Source organism: Alosa alosa, chromosome 5, assembly GCF_017589495.1.
Source record: "Alosa alosa isolate M-15738 ecotype Scorff River chromosome 5, AALO_Geno_1.1, whole genome shotgun sequence".
Classification (NCBI taxonomy): Eukaryota; Metazoa; Chordata; class Actinopteri; order Clupeiformes; family Clupeidae; genus Alosa; species Alosa alosa.
In genome coordinates, this window is record NC_063193.1 from 4,144,746 (window position 1) to 4,170,734 (window position 25,989).

Below are 25,989 nucleotides of genomic sequence, written 5' to 3' on the forward strand. Positions count from 1 at the left end.
TTTCTTTGTCTAAAAGCCAGCTTGCATTCTGATGAATATCAAATTGAAATGTGCATTTCAGGAGATACCAGGATTTCATTAAGCCTCTAAGAGGGGAAAAAAAAAGTCATAATCATTCATTATAGAGCGTTTACCTGGAAGAGCATCCGGACAAACAGGCAAGATTGAGGCTGAATTGAGAAAAATTGGATCCTGCCCTGAGATGCAATGTTTGAGTCTGTGGAACATAAACACTTAATATTGTTTACATTTGTCATGAGGAGCTCCACTTAGAGTGGGAATCTTCAGGCCAACATAAGAAGGGAGAAAAACAGGGTTTTCAGGATTTTCCATTTCTATAGAGAGGAAGGAGGAGAGGAAATGGTGGGATAGAATGATAATAGAAATGAAAGTGTCAGAGGGACAAAGGAGAGAGACAGAAGCATTTGAGGTTAGTTTGCTATTTCCTGTCTTGTAAATGTTGTTTACTTGAACATCAAAAGGAGAGGCCGAGCTCCTGTGGTCCTCTATCTAATTATGGGCTCTGGCGACAGGATGCAAGGGACTGCAGCGGGTCTGTGCACCATGTCGCGTCACCACGACGATCCTGTCGGCCATCAGGTGATCCCTATCAGCGGGCGTCCGCTGATATCATCATCAGGATGTTTAACGGAATGTCACTGGCACCACGGAACATACACGCACAAACACACACACACTCTCTCACACACACACACACACACACACACACACACACACACACAGAGACACTGATGAGAGTCCCCAGAGGAGACTTAAAATCTGGGTTGGGGGAGGAGGGGTACATTATATGCTTCCCTCATGAATATGCATTCGGAGCTCCAGAGGAAGAGACGGCCCTCAGGTGAGATGTCGTCACCTGTGACGGAGCCTCACACGCAGGGGGTCGGTGTTGCGGCCATGGCTGTGGTGGGGGTAGTGCATATCACACTACCACCCCTGCTGAGTCCAGAGCCCTGCTGTCATCTGGCTCATCAGTTAGCAAGCAAGTGATCCACAGGTCCATATTAAAACTTCACCAGCAGGTGCAATGCTGTAGAATGGTGAAGACTGAATATCTAAGTGATATGACATAGTGGCTCTGAAATCCCAACCAACCTGAACTTTGTTTTAACATTATTGTGTGTCATACATGTATTTTTGTCTTAAGCACAAACCAATGGAGATGAGAAACTGTATTAAACACTGCACCTAAGCAGATCTACATGGGGCACATAAACTACTGTTGAAACTTGAGCTGACATTTGCTTGTCCTCATGTTTACAGCCTGTGCAAAGGGAGGACCCTCTACTCAGTGGTGAGGGATGCCAAAGTCATCCTCGATGTCAACAAGACCAGACAGATTGCTCAGGAGATGGTGAAGGTAAATAGAACTGTTTAAGTTATTACTGTTCCCGTAGTCATTTACATTTCATAACATGCCAACAAAAAAAAAAAAACACATCAAAAATCACAGTTATAAAACATTCAAAATTATTTGTGCAAATTAACTGTACATAAAGTTAACACCATGCAGTGAGGGTAATCATAAAATGCCACCTAACAATCACAATGTGATCAGGGTTGCTCTTCAGGCTTGATTCCTTCATGTTTATGTAATAGTGGAGGGTCCCTGATCAGGATACTAATGCACAAACTTAAGCGATGGGCGATTGGAGAGCAAGAGAGAAACGTAGGCTAGGATGGGAAGTTTTCCCACTTGTTTTAAGAAAAAGCTCTTGAGTATAGTGTTGTTTTCTCTCTTTCAGGGTATGGGCTATCTGCATGCAAAGGGCATCATCCATAAAGACATGAAGTCCAAGAATGTCTTCTACGACAATGGTAAAGTGGTTATCACTGACTTCGGCCTATTCACAATATCTGGAGTACTGCAAGGTGGAAGGTAAGTCTGTGTGGAAATCCCAGTTTAATATCACCCTTTCCTCGGTCAAACATAATCACTTGATAGGCCTATTTCTCTTAGAGCCTCTATTTTTCTCCCCACGGAAAAATACTCTTTCAGAAGCTAATCTGTAGTTTGTGAAGAAGCAATCAATTGCGGATAAGTTCAGAAACATCATCACAGCTTGATGATTGGGTTGGGCCTGGAAGAAAAGAAGTGAATAAACAAGTCTGTTAGAGGAAACAGTGACTTTTCCCCTGCTTGATGTCTCTAAGGAGAATAACGAGGGCAGTTGGTCCGTCACACGATTCAGATTTTTTTAATTGGTCTAATTTAATATGTTCCACCACTGTAAGCAATTCAGTTTTCTTTTTCCCCCCTCTCCCGCAGCTAGATGTATTGTGGTCACTGTATCGCAAAAAGTGGAGGGCCTAATCATTTACGGCATATGGTTCACATCAGTTCGTTTATCACTGGAGAAGTCGTGGCTGACTGTTTGAGTTTGTGACTAAGAAACATGCCATCTCGCAGAGTCTTCTCCACGACAGAGTGTTACCCACGAGAGCAACTCACCGTGCCATGGTTAATCTTTTATAAATTAATCTGAGATTTATGGAAAATGGCATAATATGATAAGTTCTTTACAAATAGAATACATTATGCAATAGAAGTAGTTTGGACAGAATGGATATAAATACATTATAACAGTGATAAAAAGGAAATCTTATAAAACAAATCCTATAAAGTCAATAACGCTTCCATGCGAATCTTTGTATTTGTGCGCAAGGGCTGTTGTCATGTTGTGACTCCGTGCCATTTTACAGAGGGTAATTGATTTTGGTGAAGACCGCCACTTCGCCGAGTGAAGTCAAACTGCTTTCCCTACTGTACGGTGTGATGCGGTGCGGCTGGGGGTGAGTCTCGTCAGCTCCTGAAAAAGACAGAATGGTTTAATTCGCCTCCCTGCTTGCCCGCCTGGCTCTGCCCCCACTATTTGTATTAAAATGTCAGATGAAATCCTGCATGTGAGAGTCCATATTGCCAGGGCAGAGTCGCACGGCCTCACTCAGCCTCTTCAGGAGATGTGAGTGGGTGGTGGGATTAGAGAGCGAGAGAGAGAGAGAGAGAGAGGGTGGAGAGGAGTAGAGAGAGGGATAGAGAGAGAAATAGATGGAAGGAGCGAGAGAGAGAGAGAGAGAGAGAGAGAGAGAGAGACAAACATAGAGGGAAGGAGACAGAAAGTGAGAAAGAGATTCTTAAGACCGGGAATGAGAGAGAGAAAAAAGAAAGAGAGAAAGAGTGACTGAGACACTGTAGAACAATATTGAATAGGGAGGAAGACAGACCCTGTAAATGTTGAGAATGTTTAATTGTAGAGGCATTGGATGTGTGGACATGCAGCTCTGCATTCCCCTGCTGTACAGCTAGGCCCACAGATAGAGAGAGAGTGCGTCTCTTAGCAACATTTGATGCAAGATGATGAACGGAAGCTGATTCTCTAGAGTGTGTTTTTACCTCTGTTTTATTGTTACAAAATGATACTTGGGAAGCATATGTTTCACTTCAATTTTACGCTGTAGTAATATTGCTGACTTGTGGTAGGTCTGTCACCCTTTTGATGATGCTACTTCTTTTAAAGCCAAGGCTTTTTAAAATTCAAGCCTTTGTTCTGTGTGACTAAATAATTACTCATTTAGGGATCAAAAGAGAATTAATGTGTAAATAAGTGTAGGCATGGATGTACTGGATTTTTCTACAGCAGTTTCTGCTCCCCCACAAATGTGATTTCTGGAGACAACCCAGTAGGTTGCACAATTATAGCTACTTGTTTGCACATACATAAATACAGTACCATTTTCACTCCAATTATATATTCACATCCTTTTTCCTCTCCAGGCTACTTCCAATATAGAAATGTTGTTTGAGCTGTGTTATTTTAGAGGCATTTTCCTGCCACCTTTTCCATGGAAAGTCAGACTCCGAATTCATTTCCAAGCATTTATGCCAAAGGCCTAGCTACAGTTGTTAAGGAGAAGGATGCTTATTAGATCAATTCAGTTAAGTTTACCTCCTCAAGAAAATGTTCCCATTACCAGCCAAAACATAAAATCAGCCCGTTTAATGATCCCTGTGTCACTCAATGAACTGGGCCAAATGGAAACTTTATTTTAAGGATAGTTGTGTTTGTTACATAAAACCATAGCAGGATGTTGTGCATTTTTGCATGTTTGCATGTTGCATTCTAGATGCAACTATAATCTAACTAAAGATCTAACTTTGATATGGTATTTGTTGAGAGTATTTTGGTCTTTCTATTTCAAAGGACAGTTTGTGTGTTGCATAAAATCATAGTATGGTGTATAGTACATTTTATTCATCAGTCTCTAATTCTAATCTGTGAGTATGTAATGTGATCTGCGCCTGTGTGTGCCTAAATGGTGTTTATGGACCAAGCGATACCTCTTAACACAGTGGGCATCTGGCACCATTCTGGATGCATACTGAAGTAGCTGGAAATGTCAGAGTGCTCCAAGGCTTGGGTTCGAGTGTGGCTCTGAGCCCAACTGAAGGTTCAAGTCGCCACAAATCTCCAGTTGTGATGTTTTAATTGCAGGCTGGATGCTCCGCTCTGCATAGTGTACATCAGTTGAGGAAAGACCCTGCAAAGTCAGAGACACTTTTAATGATCCGCAGTATCATCTTCGAGTGAGGATAAAGACGTGGTTAATGTTTAATGAGTCGGACAAACACTCTCTCCCACAAAATTAGCCCCGAAATGATGTGAGTCATACAGTAACGCGAAACATTGCCCTTACAGCGGCATCAAACTTCAACCACGTTTCTGCATTTGACAATTGTCAACATCTTTTTTCTTCTTCTTCTTTTTGTTCGTTTGGTTTTGGAAATGAAGGTCAAATACAGTACATGCAGATGACTCATAGCCGACCATATGGTGTCAGTGCTTTCTATAGAGAATGGAGTGAGTCACCGTTTGCCTTTGGCTTTTTCCTCTGGAATTACATCACAAAATATTTCACACTCCCTGCACCGCGGGTCGCCTCCAACTTTGCGCTGCTTTCAGGTCAAACACGTGGGTCTGAGAGGGTCTTCTGACGAGGGGATGAACTGTCACTGATCAGCAATCCTGAGTCAGCCAAATAGAAACAATGGTTAAGAGGCAATAAACGGCTTGCTGCACAAATACATGTTTTCAGTAACAATGTGTATTCAGGAGGAATTAAGATATTACATAATTCTGTGACCATATTTCTCAGGACAATGAGACGTTATGAAGGAATGGTGTGACATTATATTTTAAGACATTTCATTTTAATACATTATCTAATGTCACAGAAAAGCTTTGAAAGCCTTCAAGTCTATTATAAGACTGAATGTCATATAAAAGAGTTTGAAGAGACTGAATTCCTATTCTCTCTCTCTCTCTCTCTCTCTCTCTCTCTCTCTTTCTGTCTCTTACTCATTCCCATCTCCTGGTCTTTCTTACCCTCTTTCTCTGTCTCATTTATTTCCCTTCTCTCCACTTTCCTCATCTTTTCTCTCTCATGCTATCATTCTTTCTCTCTGTCTCCTTTAATCCCTTTTTCCTTTCCTGCTCTCTTCTCCCCTTTATATTCACCTGTTCTGCTCATCATGAGCCTTCTATGTCTCTCTTCTCTGTTTGCCTACTCCATCTCTCCTCTATTCATCTGTCCTCCTGTCATCACTCCTCTTCTTTTTCTCTATTTGCACTCCTCTGCTGATTTATCTCTCTTCTTTTCCTCTCTCCTCATCTTCTCATTCTCTCTCTTTCCTTTCTCTTTTCCCTTCTTCCCCCCTCCCTTCTGCAGTAGAAGACAGGACAAGCTGCGGATCCCCAGTGGATGGCTCTGTCACCTGGCCCCTGAGATTGTGCGTCAGCTCTCCCCCGACACTGAGGAAGACAAGCTCCCCTTCTCCAAGCAGTCCGACGTCTTCGCTTTTGGGTGGGTATAGCCACTGGATTCAGTACCATTGCACCAGATTATTCAGTGTTCTCTCTGTTCTCTCTTTGTGTGTGTGTGTGTGTCTTTATGTCTGTATACCCACGCGCACATGTGTATATGCAGAACTCATAGGGAGTGTGTGTGTGTATTTGTGTGTTTGTGCACATTTGTGTATAAGTGTGCAAGGAAAAGGGGACTTGCAAAGGGAATGTGTGATAGTCACAATGTGTGTGTGTGTGTGTGTGTGTGTGTGTGTGTGTGTGTGTGTGTGTGTGTGTGTGTGTGTGTGTGTGTGTGTGTGTGTGTGTGTGTGTGTGTGGGGGGGGTGGATGCTGCTCTGGTGACTCCTAACACAATTGCATTCTCAGATGTCCCCCCATATGGAGCCACTGTCATGCTGTCAACCGGGAGTAGTGGCGCGGTGCGGTGCGGTGTGGCCCGTGTAAGCCAGCCAGCTGGTCAGCTGGACTCCGCCACTCCTGGAGGGTCACCCGCGAGCGCCACTCTCTTCTCTCTTCTTCCCCGCTGCACTTCCCCTCGTCCCTTTTTCACAGCATCACCTTACTATTTTACGCCTCTCTTCCCAGTCACAAAGGTTCAAACTGGCACTGTAATGGTGGGGATGCTAAGGCTGGCTCATACGTGAACCCCTCACACACCATGAGCAGCCTAGCGAGCTGTTAGCTGATCTGCGGTGGTTTTGCACTAACTTTACTGTATGCCTGTATGTCTATCGTGCCCGGCCTCACCACTGTTATTCGGTTAGAAGGATACTTATTTAATTTCCCTTTGACCCACTCCTTAGCTGCTTTCATCAGAGAGTAATTTCCTGCCCATAATGAGCTGCTCAATAGCAGCAGCAGACCCTGTGCACCTGTGGAGGAGAGTGCATTACATTTTTGTTATTCCAATGGCAACACTTGACTCTATGATCAGGCATTAGATTTAATTGAATCCCTTTGTTTGATTGGGTGAACTTCAACATGAGCTAATCCTCCAGAGGCACTGGCATGGACGTTTGAGAAAAATAAATACAAATAAAAAAACACACACACACACACAAGTGCTTCTTCAACTGGCTGGCTCCTGTGCTCTTAACACTCTTCCTCTGGAACTCACGGATCCTCTGCTGCCTTGCGCCTGCTCTATCACCCTGCTCTATCACCCTGCTCTATCGCCCTGCTCTATGCTCTATCACCCTGCTCTGTCACCCTGCTCTATGCTCTATCGCCCTGCTCTATGCTCTATCACCCTGCTCTATCACCCTGCTCTATGCTCTATCACCCTGCTCTATCACCCTGCTCTATCACCCTGCTCTATGCTCTATCACCCTGCTCTATAATCTATCACCCTGCTCTATCACCCTGCTCTATCACCCTGCTCTATTCTCTATCACCCTGCTCTATCACCCTGCTCTATCATTATGGGATTGAATGACAGGCTAATTTGCGATTTAAATGAAAAGTGTGTGTGAGAGAGAGAGAAAGAGAGAGTGTACAGTTTATTAGGGTATGCCTATGCTTGTGTCGATATGTCTGTGTGTGTGTGTTTTCGTGTGTGTGTGTGTGTGTGTGGTGTGTTTGTATGTGTGTGAGAGATAAAGAGATATTGAGAGAGAGTGTGTGTGTGTGTGTATGTCTGTGTGTGTGTGTGTGTGTGCGCGCAAGTGATGTGCAAAAGTGTGTGTATATGTACAGTGCATTTGCAGCTTAGTATGTAATATATATATATATATATGTGTGCCTGTGTGTGTTTTGTGCATTTGTGCATCAAATCATGAGTGTCTATTTTCTCATCGAGTTATAAATAAATTAATTAATAATCAGTCATGTTCTTCCCCGCAGCACAATATGGTACGAGCTACACGCACGCGAGTGGCCTTTCAAGAACCAGCCAGCGGAAGTTATCATATGGCAGGTCGGCTCGGGCATGAAGCCAAACCTCACTCAGATTGGCATGGGCAAAGAGATATCGGTGAGTAAGATCCGACGCAAGACTTAAACGAGACAGCGTGAGACCACTCAGTGTTCTCTGCAGGCCTCTGCTCTGTGCTCGCCACATTTCCTGCGAATGGTTCCCTAATGGCCTGAGATTAGTCAAGCATGGGGTATTGAATTGCCTTAACACATGGTTAGCAAGTGTAGAATCTAATTAAAAGCATTTTTTATTTTTATTTTACAGATGCCAACAGCACACAAAAAAAGATTGGACTGATAGCCTGCAGTTACTTGTAGCTTCTGGATAGTATCTGCTCACACGTGCATTTTTTAATGCTGCCTAGTTTTCAGTTTCAAAGGAGTTTTGACTCTGAAGAAGATGCATGGGCGTCGAAACGTTAGTCGATTTGCACTAGGTTAATAAAAATCACTTAAAGCGGTGTGTGCTCCGGTCCTGCTCTATGGTTCTAGTTAGACCTTGGGTCTCCTCTTTTGGCTAACTGAGAAAACATTGGAAAACCCTTTTGCAAATATGTAAGCACATGATGACATCTGAAACCTGCTGCCCTAAAAAACAATGCAACTGATCTCAGCTGGTATTCTGTCTATAATAGAGTGGAATGGAAATTTCTAAGTGACCCCAAACCTTTGAACGCCAGTGTACATTGCAATCTCATGTGACCACTGTATCTGCACAGAATGAACTACACTTTCAGATGGATATGGCTCTCTCTAAAAATAGTCAATATGTTTACATGACACTCTGGGAAAAAAAATGTGTTAGTCTGTAAACCAAAGTTTTTAGTCCGGCTGAAATCGGAGAAAATCGAAGCTCTTTCAGTCCCACTAACACGCCTACAGTCACGTTACAAAGTTTACACACCCATGCTAAAGTTGACTAAAAAGAGGAGATTGGCATTAGGTACTTTTCATAAGATCATCTCTAAATGCAAATCAAACCAGCTATTAGGCTAACTGAAATAAGGGAATTTTATCAGGATGCAGAGTATCCTGGATCCATGGAATAGCTGCCCTCTAAAAATAAAAATCTGCCTGCCTCTATTGGAATTTAACATTGGGGTGTGTATACTTATGCCCCCTTTATTTTAAGGAAGAACATTTATTTATTTACGATACATTAATCATTCACAAAGACAATTGGTGTCCTTAAAGGTTGGATTTTTTTAATTAAGGCAATCTTCACGTAAGATTTCAAAGCTGCGCTAAATGTTTCGTTGGTTAGGATAACAGCATTTACTTCAGGAGCTTCAGGAACCATCATTTCGCTTGCTGCTACTCAGCCAGTGAAATCTGTGAATTCTGATAGTCGAGTCAGTGAGTAAAGTAGCCTACTATGGAGAAGAGACTGATAGCCTGAAACGAGCGAGGAGAGGAGACCGGACGAGAAACAATCAGATGGATATCTAAGTTAACGATAAGTTATTTTCAAATCATCGATTGCTCAAAGAGGAGAAAGCTAGACAGCGAGAACAGAGCTTCATATAACGACACGGGGGCAATACCACGCAAAACTGTCACGTCCGTAACGCCAACTAAATGGATGTGACAGTTTTGCGCGGAATTGCCCTGGACCTCTTCTTTATTCTGAGACAGGCGATTTTAAGCGTCAATTTGAAGCACCTCTACTAGACAAAGCATATCTTTCTAGCAAGCATAGGGTATGCTAGGCCCACTCAACAGTGAACTGAGACCACAGAATATTTTACGATTTAAGAAGGCAATATGATTGATCCACCACAATCTAGTTTAGCCTATGCATTCACTGCCCAACAACGTGATATTCCTGGGTTTCCAGGAATTCGGGTCAACATAAAAAAAAACTAAAAAAATTCAATTAAACGTGCTGATTAATGGGTTCAAGGAACCAGCTGTGGAATATCCATTGTCTCAGCTCAAATTTTATTTTAAGTTCACGTTAAGATCTTAAAAATAGCCAAGGCTACTCAGTTTTTCTCCCCACTTGGGCTACTCTTATCTTGCCTTATTTCTCCTCATTTCGAATGTTGCCTTTTAGGCTACTTATTTTATTTCACATTAAACATTAGGCCTAGGCCTACAATCTTCTATTTCTTGAATTTCCCCTTGGGGATCGATAAAGTATCTACCTATCTATCTATCTATCTATCTATCTATCTATCTATCTATCTAAAACTAGGCTCCATCCATCCATCCTAATATTATACATACATACATATACATAGCCTAAACATGCACGTTAAACATTATGATGCTCCAGACCTTTGCTTGAGGACATTTTCCGTAACTGGACCTTGCTGAAGATTAATTGAATACCCCTGGGCTACATTATCACAATAACCCATTTTCAAATTAAAAGTCCCCATAAAGGCAGAAGGCCTTTTCATTCAAACAAATATATAATTAAATGAAAGGGGGGAAAAAACAAGAATATAACATGCAAACATATGCACATGTTATAAGGGGTTATTTGCAATGAGCTACCCCTGCCTTGACTACAGAATAGAGGTAAAATATAGGACTGAGAGTGTTGCTTTGTTTAGGCTATAAGATAAGGTTTAGGATATAAGATTTAACATTTTCTACCCTCAGTAAATGTCATGTTAAGGTTAGTTTAACAGGTGTTACCTTTACATTACATTTGCACCTTCACCATGACACCCACTCTCTTGAGCACCTTGCCAGGCACACACAACTAAGGACTATGGTTGGACTACTGTTTGCACCTTCACCATGACACTCACACCAAGTCACTACAAGCGTCTTATGCTTGATCACCCTCAAGCACATTGGACTTTCTTAATTTAACTTATATAGTGTATTTAGTATTTAGTTTTGTTAGTTTCTTATCTTATCTTCTACTGTCTTTATTGTACAGTGGAGTTTAGTTATATGTTTATACTATACTAATGTTTACCATTTCTGTTGTAAGTGCATGTTGTGTGTTATGTCTGTATGCTACTGAGACCCTTGAATTTCCCCTTGAGGATCAATAAAGTATCTATCTATCTATCTATCTATCTATCTATCTATCTATCTATCTACATTATTCAAAGCTTGCTCAGGAGCTATAGGGTTACTCCCTTGATGTAGTATGTGATGAGATCAAAGTCCCAATAGGCTTGCTTAAAATTAGTTGAATATAAGAACCTGTGTAGGTTTGTATAGTGTGTATTGTAATATGCTATCAATATATTATAATATAATATATTTTAAGTCAATTTGTCAATTAGTTTCCACAAAATTCCCCAGAAGTCACCATTTAAGTTTTTTTTTTAAATTTTCGTCACAGGGAGCATGCAGGCCCAAAAGTATTTTATCACATGGGGCCCACATTATCCAGCAGCACCCAATTAATATTTGTAAAATGTGACAGCCTATATTTGAATGTGATACCTTGACTGGCTAATTATATGAGACAGCAAGGGTGTGTGTGTGTGTGTGTACTGCGTATGGTCGTGGGCCTTTTTAGAAGAAAGTCCAGTATACCTTTTCTGATTTTCATTTGTCATTTTGTCTTGATTGAGATAGAATGATAGTGAAAGAAAGAGTGTAGTGCTGGAGAAGTGGTGTGTGCTCTTCCTACACATAACAATGAAATAACTTTTTTATTTTGGGTTAGGATTAAATAACAAATAATTGTGTATAGGTCAGTGTTTTTATTGAAGCAAAAAAGGAACAAAGTATCCAGTAACTGTAATAATAGATACTTGATTTGAATTGTAAGCATTGCTACACTTTCTTACTCAGAAAGTTAAGTAACAAAAATTATAGTAATCTGTTAGCCTACTTTATAATTAATTACCCCCAACACTGAATTTCGAAAGGTTGCCGCTAGTTGCAGCTCGAAGTCGTGTTGGTATTAAACAATATTGTGAAGGTGTTAAAAAAGGTATTAAAAGGTATTAAATTCAACTTAAGAATTTCTGTATATACCCTGCACACAACAATATCTCCGTCAAGAACTAAAGAATGGATAGCAGGACCAAACTTCACAAGGGAGTCTGTATCACCCGAGACAGTGGGAATAGCTACAGATGCATCCGAGAAGTCTGGCAGGTCAATTTCTTCTGCCTGAAGAACATGACAGTAATTAGTTAATAAGTAGAGTAGTCAATGAAAAACACTACATGTGTATTTAATATAATATGGGTCATTCCACGTCAGTTCAACCAGGGCCCACGCACTTAGGTCTCAAAAAATTCTGAAAAAATTACCAGGTGTACCTATGTTACCCAGGAGACACACTGTAAAATTACTCTTATGTAAGATCAATACTTTCCATGATACAGCCAGTTTTACAGGGGGAGGGGGGTGTCGATTTAGTTCGGCCTCTTTTTTTTGTCAAAGTTCACAAGCCCACAGCGCAACAACTAAACCATGTAGGAGGCTCAAATTTTGCATGCTGGTACATAAATAGGAATAGTATGTAGCAAAATCGTCACATTTGGTCTGGATAATCCTGCATGGTCATAGCTGTCCCTCAAAGTTGATACAAATTTTATTGGAGTTTTTGGCTGGGCTCTGTTTAAGACCTTCAGAAGACATATTTGTACTCAACATAGGCTCTTGATTTATTTTCCTTACTGAGATAAGTAGAAACACTCTCACAAAAAGCAATGAACAGAAATAGTGGCTGTAAAGATTTCACTTGAATAATATATATTTTTGACATTTTATTCCAAAAGTTTAACTGTCATTTCCAGTATAAGTATATAAGTATATATACTCTTTTGATCCCGTGAGGGAAATTTTATCCCAATCCGTGAATTAGTGAAACACACTCAGTACACAGTGAACACACAGTGAGGTGAAGCACACACTAATCCCGATACAGTGAGCTGCCTGCTACTGCCATGCTCGGGGAGCAGTGAGGGGTTAGGTGCCTTGCTCAAGGGCACATCAGCCGTTCCTACTGGTCGGGGTTCGAACCAGCAAACTTCCGGTTACAAGTCCGAAGCCCTAACCAGTAGGCCACGACTGCCCAATGACACGTTTCCAAAACACAACAAAACGTGTTTTCAAGCAAAAATAACATCTACTGTTCCAAAAGTATTTTATTAAATATTACACATATCAGCCAAAATATTACATTTATTAATTTTCCAGAAATGCATGTTGTATTATTTTTACATGTTTAACTTAAAATATGTGTTGTGATGGAAATGACAAAGTGTGGTGGCATAATGACATACATAGACAAATTTAAGATTTAAAATTGCCATATGTTATGTAATTATGATGTTTTTTTTTTCTACTAGATTCTTTAGTAGGCCTACTATGAAGCAAATAAACTGTGTTTTAAGGGCAATGTCATTTCCACCACCAAAAACAAAAAAGTAGTAAATATTTTTTAGTTTTTCTTATTTCTTCCAAGGACAAGAAAATGATCATAGTTGAAGAATTACCCTGCAGTGTTACTTTGCATTACATCTAGCAGCTAATGCAAACCATATAGCTTAAGGCAGCTAGGTAGGCTACTAATAAAATGTTTAAAAGTGCGCTGCCTGTTTGTGCGTGTCGTGTTTGATTTCCAACTTATGAAACGTTGCTTTGGTGTCTAACCTGCGTGGCCAAAGTAGGCCACACCAGAAACGGTTAATAAAGGATCTTTGGTAATGCTAAACTATACTGTTTGTCTGTCCAGTTTCCACTAAAGTAGTGCAATAACAGGCTGGCTGGCTGGGTGACAGCTCAGACAACAAACTTTAGTTAACTCGCTAAAACATGCAGCTAGCCATAAAAGGTCTCTCTTACATAGCCTACACTTTAGCTGAGGTCTGCCCGCTGGAAGACGGTACACAAATAAATAAACAAAGTACACCTACATTAAGGCGCATTCTTACCTTTGTGTAGAGGCTATACGGCTTGCAGTCTGATGATGATTGATGGATCATCTCACTGATTGCTTGCAGCTTGCCTGCCTACATCCGGGGTGCGCAGCAGTCCTTGCAAACAATTAGTCTTAGGCCTACAATGTCAAAGTGTATCAATTTACAACTGCTACAATCGATCGTAGACTAGTTCATTCACCATTCATTGGGATTTCTGAATTTTTTTATTGGTTTATGTTGGTTTGTGTAGGTTACCCTTTCAGACCCCACGTCCATTGGAATGGACATGACATATTTTTGGGTCTAGACCAATGAAAATCTGTGATTTCACCATTTTAATTATGCTTTGTAACTGATTGGATCCTGATGACCCAATCAGAATGCAGTTAGGGCCTGTAACTTGATCTGAGAGCACTTCAGACATCAGACAAGACAAGCATGGCTCTGAAGCTAGATAGGAACAGGAGTAAACACATTTTTCCCCTCATAAATATGAATTTATGTTTATGATAGCCTAACCAATTTGCACTCAGTATAATTCTAACCATTGCAGGTGATGATATTTGAAGTTATTTTGAATATATTTCATAATAGTGTAGTACATGATTTTTTCAAAGTTTAATGTCCATCCCAATGGACATCAGGTGTTGGGAGATGTTAGCCAACACTCATTTAGGCACTCACCAGGCAATGTTCTGACATATCCTCAAGACCCAAGCTATAATTTTGAATGCATTTTTTATTTATTTCAGCTGTTTTGGATGAACTCTGTGCACTGAATTCAGTCAAATGTGTGCTCGGTTTACTAAATAGTGTGTCCATTTTGCTAAATGGTGGGCTCATTTAGTCAAATTGTGCTATTTTTTTGTACAATGAGTGCACATTTTAGTACAATGAGTACACTATTTACTAAAAAGAGTGATTTAGTAGACGAGCACACTATGTAGTGAAACGAGTTTACAATTTAGGATGTGTTCGTAAATTCAATCTGACACTGAAAATAGAATAGCTCTCTGAAGTTCAAAAAACTAGTTTATTACATTTTACATAACATTTTAATATATTGTGTGTATGTTTACTAAATTTAGTAAAACGAGTGCACTATTCAGTATAACAAGCGCATGATTTAGCAATATGTGCACACAATTTAGTAAAATGAGCATACGTTTTATATATATATATATATATATATATATATATATATATATATATATATATATATAGATATATACCTAAAAATATCTTGCAATGACTGCTCTAGGGTTCCGTACTAACCATATTACAATCTATTCTTGTTAGTATAACAGTACCCAGAGTACGCTCTGGATGCTCTGAGAGTGTGACACTTTGAATAAACGAACGATAAACCACCTACGGTCCAAATTTATGAACGGTTAAAAGTCTTAGAGTTGGCTCAGAGCGCTTGGAGTGGCAATTTACAAACGCACTGTTAGTAAAATAAGTGCGTAATTCAGTAAAACGAGCGTATATTATCTTGATATACAAAAACAATCTTGCAATGACATCTCCTGGGGGGTGTCATTGCAAGATTTTCTATGTATTGAGAAAACATACACTCGTTTTACTAAATCATGTGCTCGCTTTACTAAATTGTGTGCTCGTTATACTAGATTGTGCACACATTTTTGTGTATTGTGCGCTCGTTTAACTACAGTACATAGTGTGTTCAATTTACTAAATCGTGCTCTCGTTTTATTAAAAAGTACACTTATTTTACTAAATTGTGTGCTCTTTTTCCAAAAATTAAAATGAGAATGTGATGAAATAAAATGAGTGCAATTTAGCAAATGAGCCCACAATGTAGTAAAATAAACACACTGTTATTTTACTAGTAAAACAAGCACACGATTTACAAAATTGAGCGCACAATTTAGTAAAATGAGCACACGCACTTTAGTAAAGCACATTCCCTCCATATACACAAGCAAATATGTTGCAAACATACCCCCGGTGTTCTGTATTGGAACATGTAATTAAAAAAAATAATTTAACAGTTCAGTTCACAAGACTGTGTGAAAACAACAGTGCAAAATGCAAAAAACAACGCAAACTGTGTGTGTATATTGAAAACTGCTAAACATTTTGTACTAGCACCACAGGTATTTTGTGGACGCAATCTGACACATTAGTTAATGTGCATGTTTTGACCTGCTCATAGACATATAAAAACATTTAGACACATGCAAACATCCAGTTCCAAATGTTTAAGTCATATGTGATTATTACTTTCAATACTATATGTAAAAAACATAGTGTTCTATGTCATTTTACACCTATTTAGTCGAGGCGTCCATTGTAATGGACATTAAAAAACAGTAATAAAGACATGATTTGTCAAATAATTATTTTGCTCAACAGAAAAAAATCAGGTCTGATGTTGATATGAACCTAACCAATGAAGTTCCACGTCTTTATTACGTCAGACGTAATTTCAATCCACTCTTGAAAGAAATGAGTTTGGGGGTCAGTTCTACTCATATACTAAGAGCTAATCTTGTCAAAATAATCGATAACTGGGAAACTAGTTGAGTGAACTTAAAACTTTTGTGGTGCTTGAACAATATGGCAGATTTGAGTACAGCTCTGCAATTTTATTGAGTTTAGAACACTGTTGGGGAATACAGTGCATGTATACCCTCTATCAGACTCAAATAGGACTGTGGTACGCATGCATGTACAGTTAAGAACAAAATGATTCATACTCCTGGCAAATATTTATTCAATGTTGATTTTCTCTTTATCGATAATGTTTGTTCTGACTGAAAATTACACTACCACATGTAAAAAGGTTGTAAGACAATGTGGTGGAAACATGGAATCAAAAAAGAAGCATTTTCATCTTTTGTTAAATCTTTATGAAAAATGGCGTGTCCAAAATTATTCATACCCTTTTTAAATAATCAATGGAAACATCTTTATTTGCATTCACAGCTCTCGTTATAAGAAATGGTTCTTATAATACCTACCAAGCCTCTCCATGTCTCCACAATGATTCTAGACTGCACCTTTTTAACAGCAATCTCTGGCCTTGTGCTCACTTTTTTGACGGATTGAGGTATGGACTATGGCAGGGCCACTCTAAAATGTTGGTATTGTTCTCGGCTAACCATTTTTTTGCCTTGTTTAGCTGTATGTTAAAAAAGATAAAAAGGCTTATTATTTTGATTCCATGTTTCTACCACATTGTCTTACAATCTATTGGCATGTGGCAGTGTCATTTTCAGTCAGAACAAACATATTGGTCAAGAGAAAATCAACATTAAGTCAATATTTGCCAGGGGTATGAATAATTGTGTTCTTACATGTAACTGTATGCATCATGCATGCATACCTCTGGACACTTCAGTCTTCAGCCCTTTTAGCTTGGTTAGCCAGCTAACTACATAAGCTACTATGCTACAATGCTGCATACTACTACATGCTACTATAATGCTATAACTGTAGCTCGGCTAAACTGTGCATGTAAACGGACTGACTCTGTGTGTGTGTGTATGTGTGTGTGTGTGTGTGTGTGTGTGTTTTGTTCCTCCATGCAGGACATTCAGATGTTCTGCTGGGCCTTTGAGCAGGAGGAGCGTCCCAGCTTCTCTAAACTGGTGGAACTGCTGGAGAAGCTTCCCAAGCGCAACCGCCGCCTCTCTCACCCTGGCCACTTCTGGAAATCAGCTGAGTATGTCAAATGAGTCAGGCATGGAAACAAAGCTAAACAAAACTAAAAACAAACAAACAAAATAAAAGAGAGCGCACAGTAGAGAGAGACAGATAGAGAGAAAGAGAGAAATAGAGAGAGTTGTGAAAGAGAAAGGGAACCAACAATCATCCAGTGAATCCTGCTCTAGGTCTGTTCAGTGACAGAAGTCAGCCACTGCCTAATCTTATTTTCCCAATGAGAGGCCCCTATGGGTTGGGGCCCCTTTGCATGTGTTAGGACCTGCACCACGCAGCTGCTGGGTCTGAGTCAGGTCCGGTCGGCTCGGCGTGGCACAGCACTGGATCCCATGCAGAGTCAGCTGCTGTCTGGGTGTTTAGGTACTCAGTGTATCCAGCCCTCCCCAAAGCGATGATTAGGAAGACAGTTTTGCTTTTTTTTTTTTTCAAACATTGAGATTCATGTTTTTTTGTTTGTTATTGACGTTTGACCATGTGAGGGGAAACCTTTCTTCGTTCACTCAGTTGTTATTTTTTAACAATGGATGTTTTTTATGTTTTATTTTCTAAATGTAAATGGGTTTTTTGTGCCATAAGTCATGCCATTCTGTAGTTACAGTGCATTTATATGAACAAATGCAAGTCATTTTCCTTCTGTGTGTGTGTGTGTGTGTGGTGTGTGTGTGTGTGTGTGTGTGCGCGCGTGCGTGTGTGCGTGTGTGTTTGCGTGTGTGTATGTGTAAGTTTGTGTGCATGTACATGACATGACATGACAAAAACATGGGATTGAATGTAAAGAAAATTGTGTCCCCTGTAAGAAATGTGCTTTATTTTCCAGCTCTGTCTCTGCCATTTGTCTTGTCAACATTCTTCTTTGTGTGGATGCCCATGTCTGCATTTTAATCAGTGAGCTTTACTCTTAAATAGGCGATACTGCGTATCATATCTACTGCTGAATGTGAATTTAAAAAAAGAAACACTCCCTCCCTATTTTTGGGGGAAATATAATCAGACAGGTGATTGTTACCTAGTCATCGCTTCAGGTCTCCATGTCTTCATGAAAGACAGTGAGAGTGTTTTGAGAAGTTGCGGTCCTGTTAGCTGCACCCTCAGGTGATTAAAAAACACAGAGTCCTGCTAAACCCCCCTTGCTCCTAATGTGAGTATGACACTTGAAATGTAACATTATAACTGTGACTTTCTTTTGAATCAGCTTAATGAGATGCTGTTACTGAGCCTAAAGACACACTCACACACACAAAATACACACTTATAACACATCCCGCTGATGTACACACACACACACACGCTTACATACACACAAAACACTGTTCCACGACTGATCGGTTAAACATCTAAGATACATAATTTCATTCCATTCATTCCAAAGTACAGTGTGCATCTGGTGAAGTAAATCAGTGGAGGAGCACTTTTCATCATCAGTTCATTTGTACATTGCAAAACCATACATCTAGTAACTAAGACTGTTGCATGCCTGAAGCGTCACAGTATCCAGTACATATCATTGTATCAAGGCCAATTTTATATGTATTTTCATGAGATTTCGCCAGAATTTTAACTTTAATTAACAAACAAAACCATATCATTATAAGCAGTATTGGCTTTGAAAGTAAAGTACTGCAAACAGCTTTCTTTGGAATACAATGCCAATGTCCTCTAGTATAGACAATCTGCTCATGTAAGATACGACTGGGACTACACATAGTACTTAACAGTGTCACAAATGCATACAAATATTTTGCTGCTGTTTTTTGGAGTACACAAGTCTATTTTGAGATCACTGAAAATCAGGCATTGTACGTCGATCATCTATATTTGTAAAATTTAGTACTAACTTCTGAATGCATGACATGCTTTATAAAGGTTCCAATCAGCAGTTGCTGTTGAATATGCTGAGAAACAACCTTTAAATTATATCTATATATAAATATATATATATGACATTTTTTTATTTTATTCAATGTCGTTGCACTGATTCTGGGAGTGTAGAAAAAGATCAGCCACAGTGACAGACTCTGCAACACCTGAGCCATAAAAAAAGACAACAATATAATTTTGCTCCCTCAGAAGGCCATGTAAAAATAAAAAAAAGATAGTTTATGTTTCAGAGAATGGTTGTAAAATTATATTTATACATTCATTGTACTTTATTGTGGGAAAAAAACATCATTTGAATATGGACTTGAGGGTCTTTGAATGGTTAATATGGTCATGATAGTGCTAAGATGAGGCAACATGTTAAAGACCTAGAAGAATGGGCAGATTCTGAAGATCAGTTCTTCATCACCCATTGACCTCATGCTGTTCTGGTGTACAAAAAAAATCTGTTTCATTTTTATGAATGTATGAATTGTTGCGCTGTGGTTATGACATCCTTTTTTTCTTCTTCTTTTTAAAGGTTTGAACCATTTTCCTATATTGTTGTGTGATGTTTTTTGCTGTTTGTTTTTTGTTTGTTTTTCTAATTCGTTGGTGTTTCTTTCTGGATCAGTCTTTGTATTGTACAGTGTAGTTGTCAACACGCTTGTATTTACTGATGCCTTATGGTCCACGGCTTAGTGACTAGTAGAGTTATCACAAGCTCCTTTTTTGCACTCATTCTCTCAAAAAATGTATGACAATAAAAATGTTTTCATTTTGGAATTTTTTCATGTTTAAGTTGTCATTATTTTAAAAGTCCTTTATTCTTTTGTCACATTTTATGATTTTATGTTCAAGGAATTTTACTTACATGACATTTACTGACATTCACACAATATTTTAACTTACGTTTATACCATTAAATGGGAAATATATCTATAACTAATATAAATAAATAAATAAACTTTGAGAGGACCAGCACCCATCATTAGCAATATAAAAGCCCAAGTAAATTAAATATTTAAACACACTTCCCACACTCTGCCATGGCATACTATTTTCCAGACACATTCCATCCTGATTAGAAAATAAATTTGAATTCCTAAGGCTCAATTACACATGCGGTATTTAAGTATAAATATTTCTCATCGGTGGAGGTCCCAGAACACCTGGTGGTTGGTCACACTATTCGGACCACAGGGTCTCCACTACCCCCCTCTTCCCTTTCCTCAATGCAAAGACCAGCTCTGAGTAATTGGCTCCTGCTTCTTCACTATGCTGCATTCCCCAGGGTGAATAATTGGCCAGAGAACAGTGTGTAGGGCAATGTGTCTCCACATTTCAAAGACCCCACCACACCCCCGGGGAGCTTGCTTTCCTCTCGTTGAGTGGAATAGGGTGTGGATTGGAGTGACATGCTATTGCTATTAACTGTTGCTGATACTGACGCCGCCGCTGTTGTTATTGTTTGTTCAGTCAGAGGGTTCTTGTAACACACATGCCTGGCAGACTAATGAGTCGTTCTGTTTTTAGGGGGGAGAGAGAGAGTCAAAAAAGAAAATGAGTATGTGTGAAAAAGGAAGTTAATGATGAATAAGACAGAGTACTGGCCATCATTGTATGTATTGGCTAGTGAGTCAATAAGGTTAAATTAACCATTCAATTCTACAGTATTCATGTAATATACTGTATGCATATGTTTGACCCCCTAAACTGCTGTTTTTTTTACATTTATTCACACTTAATGTATACATATATTCTGTAAGTAGACTCTAGCTACATAAACAGGGTTAAAACTCAATGTCAAAAAGTTATTACATATTCATTTACATTACTTATTTCTAAAAATATCTTATTCAATGCATTATATAAAAAAGATCAAACTTCTCTTTAATTTTCAGGATCTCTCAATTTTTTGATCCTCACACTGAACTAATCATGCTGGTCTCTCTTTACACAATCATGGGTTGTTTCAAATCCGTCCAGCATGTTAGCTGAGACAGGCAGCCCTTCTAAGTTAAAGACGGGCCTGAAACAGTGGCCAGCAAAATACCAGCGGAATCCTCTCATCTCAACAGCAGCCCTTGGCTGGCAATGAGGGAATTTTAATTGAATCGTGTCCAGTATCTGGGCATCAGTCTCTCCGGGTCTATCGGATCACCTCCCAATTAGCTGCTGACATTTCTTTTGTCTGCGGAACACAGGCTGGTAATTTCCTGGCAAATCTCCACCAAATGAGGGAGACCTGCTGGCAGGAGTTATGTGCAGGAGAGACAGACTTGGTCAGGCCAAGGCCAGGTGCTCGAGAGAAACGCGGCGTAGCATGTCCACAAGAGGAGTCCGAATATGTGGTAGAAATTAACACTGGCATTTGGTCCCGTTCTCTTTAGATTGAATTAGATTTGATTCCATTAGATTAAACGTTGTTGTCATTGTGCAGAGTAGAGGTACTGAGCCAAGATAATACAATTGGCATTCTAACCAGAAGTGGAGAATAAGAGTGTTATTTATTTGTATTGTTTGTATTATCTATGTTTTACTCTATATCCTGATTCTTCACACACTATACATATGTTAAACAAACACATACAGTTATCGATGCGTGCATTTTGGAGCTGCTGATATGTTTAACGCCCGACAATCGGTCGAACTGGGTTCGATTCCCGAAACCACCTACGCGCAGCCTTGATGCTTTGGATAAAAGTATCTGCTAAATACCAGTCACCTCTAACTTTAATATAGGATACATACAAAACACAATGTCAGCTGCAAATAAACAAATCAACATTGGTGAAATGAAAATGTCAAACTAGAGTGGGGAATGTTTGAGGAATCAATCCTTCAAGCATCTGACGATATCACAGACCATGCGTCTTTTGTTTGTGTTTGTATGTTTTATTTTTTTACATGTCTTTTCGTTTTGCTGTCTTTTGATCGTGTCATGAACAATCTTTCTCCATCTTTCTCTCTCACATATGATTTCCTCTCATCCATTCTGAAATTACCATATTGATTGCACAGAACAGGCAGTAGAAGCACACAGGTAAACAAACCAACAAACAAACTTCCCAGTCTTGTCCTCCTTGTTATACCGCTGGTATCAGTAGGTTGTCAGGAGAAATCAGGGGGTGCCATAACAAGATACACTCAAGTCTTGGCAACATCTCTCTTCTGTAAAAGTGGAATAAATTACCACAGGGTGGTGTGAATTGTTTACTCTTTGATACCAATACAGTTGGGGGTAGGTGGAGAGGAAGTGAGGAGAAAATTGTATGTGGGAGGTTTTTTTAGGTGCCAATTTGTCTGTACAAATGAACCATCTGAAATTAAGATGAGAGGGATCTGTGTGTGTGTGTGTCCTACTCTTCATTCAGCTGGCGACACCGACACACTTCACCAACACACAACTTAGACCTCATTAGACCCACGAAGGAGAGAGCAGGACAGAGAGGGGGGGGCGTGAGGGGGCGTGTAATGACAGAAAGAGAGTGAAAGAACATGAGAAAGGGAAGAAGGGGGAAGGGACAGAAAGAGAAAAAATGAAATGATGTAAAGAAAGAGCAAAGAGAAATGGAGAAGATGAAAGACAAGCGAAAAGAAAGAATGGCAAAGAGAGTGGTAGAGGGAGACAGAGAGCGAGAGAGATGCTGTGGAGAAAATGGGCGAGACACAATGAAAAAATAAAGGAAGAGAGGAAAGGACAGACAATAAAAAAAGAAAGAGCCAGACAATAAAAAAAGAAAGAGAGAAAGTGACAGACCGAAACAGAGAAAGCCAGAGAGTGAAATCTAAATAAAATGGCCACATCCAGGCATATCCCACCAGACTCAGTGGCCTGTGCGCTGTCTCCTCTCCGCTGCCACAGTGCTCATTGGTGATCTCGATCATGAGCTCTGACTCAGCCTCTCGCTGCTATTAATACTTAAAAACATTACAGAGCAAGCGCAACAACCTCTCATGGAAGAAACCTTTCTCTCTCTCTCTCTCTGATCTGAATTCAGTCTGGCAAGGCTGTGTGCACTTAACTGAGTAACTTGAAATCATAATAAGCCAGCGATGATGGGAAAGGCTACAGCTACACAAACATAGAAAAGTACAGGGAGAAGAGGAAAGGAGAATTGATGACGTAAAGTGCAAGCACATGGCTGCAACAATCTGTTGGTGAGAATTCACCACAAAAAGGACATGTAAGTGTGTGTGTGTGTGTGTGGGGGGGGGGGGGGGGGCATATGTCCACTTCTGGCCTGCAGCATCCCCCGAGCCACTCCATCTGTTTTTAGCATCACACGGAGCAGTTAGTTCTGCAGGGGGAAAAGCGGTCTTTTATGAGGTGCAATACAGAGCGTTTGTTGTCAAAAACTCTGTAGTGCTATAAGTATAGTATATCTACAGAGAGTGACATAATTTTGACATCTAGCTTATTCAAAAAGTAGCAAAATATCTGGAAACAAATAGCCTAATCAAAAGGCACCCACAACAGAGTTTATGGGACGACAGCAGGTCGTACTGGATTTTCGCAAAACGCACTGCGGACTTTAAAGGTGCAATGTGTAATAATTGAGGTAAAAATATCCAAAAAATGAGCTACACGCATCAAAAGAATGAGTGAGAAGTTAGGGCGATGATGTCATTTAAAAAATGACAAGGTATAGTGCTGCAGAGATATCAACCTGAATTAGCATGCTAAATTACTAGCCACAGCCTGACAGGTGTCATAATACCAGTTTCGGCCATGGGAGGTGGTGAAATTGATTTTTTTGGCGGACATTACTCATGGCACCTTTAAAGCGTAAATCGCATATTCTTCTTCGTCTTATGAAAGGAAAGTGCTTTTACCCCCAGTCAGGAAGAGGAATATGGAGCTGTCCCTGAAGAAAAGTTTGATAGTGTGCCGCTCTGACTCTTCTCTGTGTTTCTCCAGTCTGTCTGCTGTCCCTGAACTGACTTAACACTCTCTTTGTGTTCCCCCTCCTCCTGTCTAGGCTGTGACAGAGGCAGCCGTTGGACTGTGTCTTATTTTCTGAAGCTCGTCTCTCGTCTCTAGAGCCTCTAAACCCAGCCCTATGCCAAACGCCTCTCTCCCCCTTCACCCCCTACCCCATCTCCCTCCACACGTCTGCCCAGACACACACACCATGTACGCCACCAGCACTTCCTGCAAGCTGCATCCCCTCCTCCACTCATCCCAACTCTCTCACACACACATACACACACACACACACACACACACATACCTATTCACCCACTGTCCGCCCGAAAGTCTGTGATTGTCCCCAGTTTCTCCCACTTTGCACCAAGAAGTGAGATGTCCATCTAGTGTGGTGGCCCCTGCTTAGATGATGCCTGAGGCCTGGACATTGCAGCAGAAGGAAGGAGGAGGATGATGAAGATGAGGAAAGTGAAAAGAAAGGTGGGGAATGGAAGATGGGAGGGGGGCATCCCTTCTCACCCAGTCCCATTAACTGACATCCTTCAGAGCAATTGGATCCCACCATGTCATTCACATCCATCATGTTTATTCCCATGTGCGGCCTCTGCTGCTGCTGCTGCTGTTGTTGTTGTTGATGATGATGATGATGATGATGATGATGACAATTTTATTTATCTTTACACACATAATTTGTGCGTCTTTTCAAATATGAATGAAACAAAAGGACTGAAAAGTGATACAATACAATACAATACAATAAGTCCCTCATACTGACATTCAGAAACCAAAATGAATGAAGGCTGGCTAATATAACAAATAACTTAAAATGGTTAGGGACATGGAGTGATAAAGTCAGATTTCTTGTTACTACATCTTTGGTTTTTATAAATGATTACACCTATACTGTGAAATCAGTGGTGTGTTCAAAGCAATTCTGTCATTTATAAATGGAATTCACACCTCAGATGTTCCTAGAAACCACCAACAGTGTCACTGCTATAAATCATTCACGCTTCTCATACCATTTTAATTACTTTACTTATTGTTTCCCATTGAAATGTTCTCCAGGGTAAATGTAGGAGATTGAAACGTTCTGTGGGGTACATTTATCCTCAAACTATACTTTTTATGATCCTATAATGTGGAGTTCATAGGATGCCTGTAAACCAAAGACAAACTTAAGAGGTAGAATGAATGATATCAGTTATGCTCAAATGCCCCCCCCCCCTTTACTGCCTATCTGTTCACTGGTTGAGGATGGTTCTTAAAAGTTTTGTCTCCCAAACTACACCCCCCCCCACACACACACACACACAGATTATAAAGTCTAGATAGCTGTCTAACTTAAGGGAGAATAAGCATCGATCAACTCAGAAATATTTGTAGGTTAACTCCAGTTGGCAGCAATTCTCGTGTCGTATAGCCTACTATGAAAATGTATGATATTCTGTGAATGAATATTAATTCAAATGGAGTCAATACCCACGTCAGTAAGATAATTGCTTGTTATTTTGTGTCAGGTTGTATAATTGGTGTTTTTCAGCTAATGTTTGCAGTTTGAATCCCGGAAAACAAATAATAGAGATTTGCCTTAGTCATACATTGTATGCTGAGACCTCGGCAGGGGGTAGCAGTTAATTTTGTCATTGTAGGTGTTTATGTTTTTGTTGTCTTTGAAAAGATGTGTGTGTGTGTGTGTGTGTGTGTGTGGGGGTGGGTGGGTGTGAATGCATGAGCATGCACTGGGGTTCCTGATGCCTGATTACCGCAACTAGGCTACAGAAGAAGATGATGTTGAGGTTGCACATTCCATACACGTAATCAAAATGTCCAAAGCGAGGCACTAGCTCATCTTATT

At 40.0% G+C, this 25,989-nt stretch overlaps 1 protein-coding gene across 2 annotated transcripts in view; it reads left to right on the forward strand.

The window, feature by feature from the left end:
- The window catches only part of ksr2 (kinase suppressor of ras 2), a 92,418-nt gene extending 67,072 nt beyond the window's left edge, over positions 1 to 25,346 (forward strand). The window contains exons 17-22 of one of the 2 annotated variants that reach the window (XM_048243340.1): positions 1,285 to 1,381; positions 1,767 to 1,900; positions 5,749 to 5,883; positions 7,728 to 7,857; positions 17,209 to 17,342; positions 24,184 to 25,346. In XM_048243340.1, the coding sequence (XP_048099297.1) occupies positions 1,285 to 1,381; positions 1,767 to 1,900; positions 5,749 to 5,883; positions 7,728 to 7,857; positions 17,209 to 17,342; positions 24,184 to 24,190 (637 nt within the window). In that variant the 3' untranslated portion in view covers positions 24,191 to 25,346. Of the gene's footprint in view, positions 1 to 1,284; positions 1,382 to 1,766; positions 1,901 to 5,748; positions 5,884 to 7,727; positions 7,858 to 17,208; positions 19,989 to 24,183 lie in introns of those variants that run through there. The other variant, XM_048243339.1, reaches the window with a different exon arrangement.
- The last annotated feature ends 643 nt before the right edge of the window (positions 25,347 to 25,989 follow it).